The 1,043-nt window shown below is 41.2% G+C and overlaps 1 protein-coding gene across 1 annotated transcript; it reads right to left on the minus strand.

Moving 5' to 3' along the window:
• Positions 1-366: 366 nt before the first annotated feature.
• JH06_5641 (NADH dehydrogenase) lies at positions 367-808 on the minus strand (the record flags this gene model as incomplete). Its single annotated transcript, XM_014669244.1, is given in 4 exon segments — positions 367-453; positions 486-547; positions 560-684; positions 723-808. 4 exon segments carry the CDS (start codon positions 806-808, stop codon positions 367-369), a joined length of 360 nt encoding a protein of 119 aa, XP_014524730.1.
• Positions 809-1,043: the final 235 nt, after the last annotated feature.

Here is a 1,043-nt window from a genome sequence, read left to right on the forward strand (position 1 = left end):
CTAGAGATGAACGAAAATCAGCTACAATGTACCAATACGTCCGTGACCGGCACTAACATGTCCTCTGGCCTTTCTGTTCTTGCTGAATCTAGTAGGCTATAAAATGGTAAGTTGAAGAGAAACAAAACAATGAAATCAGTCCAAACGACTGATTATGCACGGGAATTAACAACGAACCATTTAATAGTGGTGGTGAAATCGATTCTATGAGAAACAAGGTAAGAATGACAACCGCGGTTATCGCACAGTAACCAGAGACCAGAGGTTTTGATCAATAGACACATTAAAACCTCAGAGCAATACTTCAAGATGCGTTCCTGAACAAACATGTCAAGATCGTTACAATAGACATAATGTAAAAGGCACTTATATGACGGACTCCGGTCTATATCTCTTGAAGTCACTCTCCTGACTTCTGGGCATCACTTCTCCAATCTCCGTTAGACGCTTCAACTAAACCCTTACAAAGTCACAGACAGTCATACAGCATCCTCAATAGCTGGAGGGGCAAGTCCCTCGAGATCCATCTCCTTCGTATTGTTGTAGTCTACAAGTTAACAGTCATACATAAAAGGACCATAACGGGCAATCACCTTTGCACGAATTCCATCGCACTCTCTCACGATGATGGGAAGAATGGGATTCATGGATTTAATACTATGGTACTGCTTTTCAATGAAGTCTCTATACGATTAGGACTCGTTTCAATCATAGGAGCCTACCGAACTCCTTGGCTTCCAACAGAGTTCGCACAGTACAGAAAACGAAGCTCTTGAAGGTTCTTACCAATTCTATAACGCCACGCCATTTGAAATGATGAGTTATGAATCCAATCGGGTTAGGATTTATTGATTTAGGTGTTCAACAAGACTTGCATGTCGTTGCACACTGGAGAAAGGAGCCATTTATTGGGTTTGATGCTCATTCTCTATTAATACAATGTCAATCGTAATAAGGAACAATCAAACAAACAGTCTACAGGACAAGGTTAACCCAACAGCAGATAACACCCATGCTTCAGAGTCACACACTTATGTATGAGG

This window comes from Blastocystis sp. subtype 4, assembly GCF_000743755.1.
Source record: "Blastocystis sp. subtype 4 strain WR1 chromosome Unknown seqid_0820, whole genome shotgun sequence".
NCBI lineage: Eukaryota > Bigyra > Opalinata > Blastocystidae > Blastocystis > Blastocystis sp. subtype 4.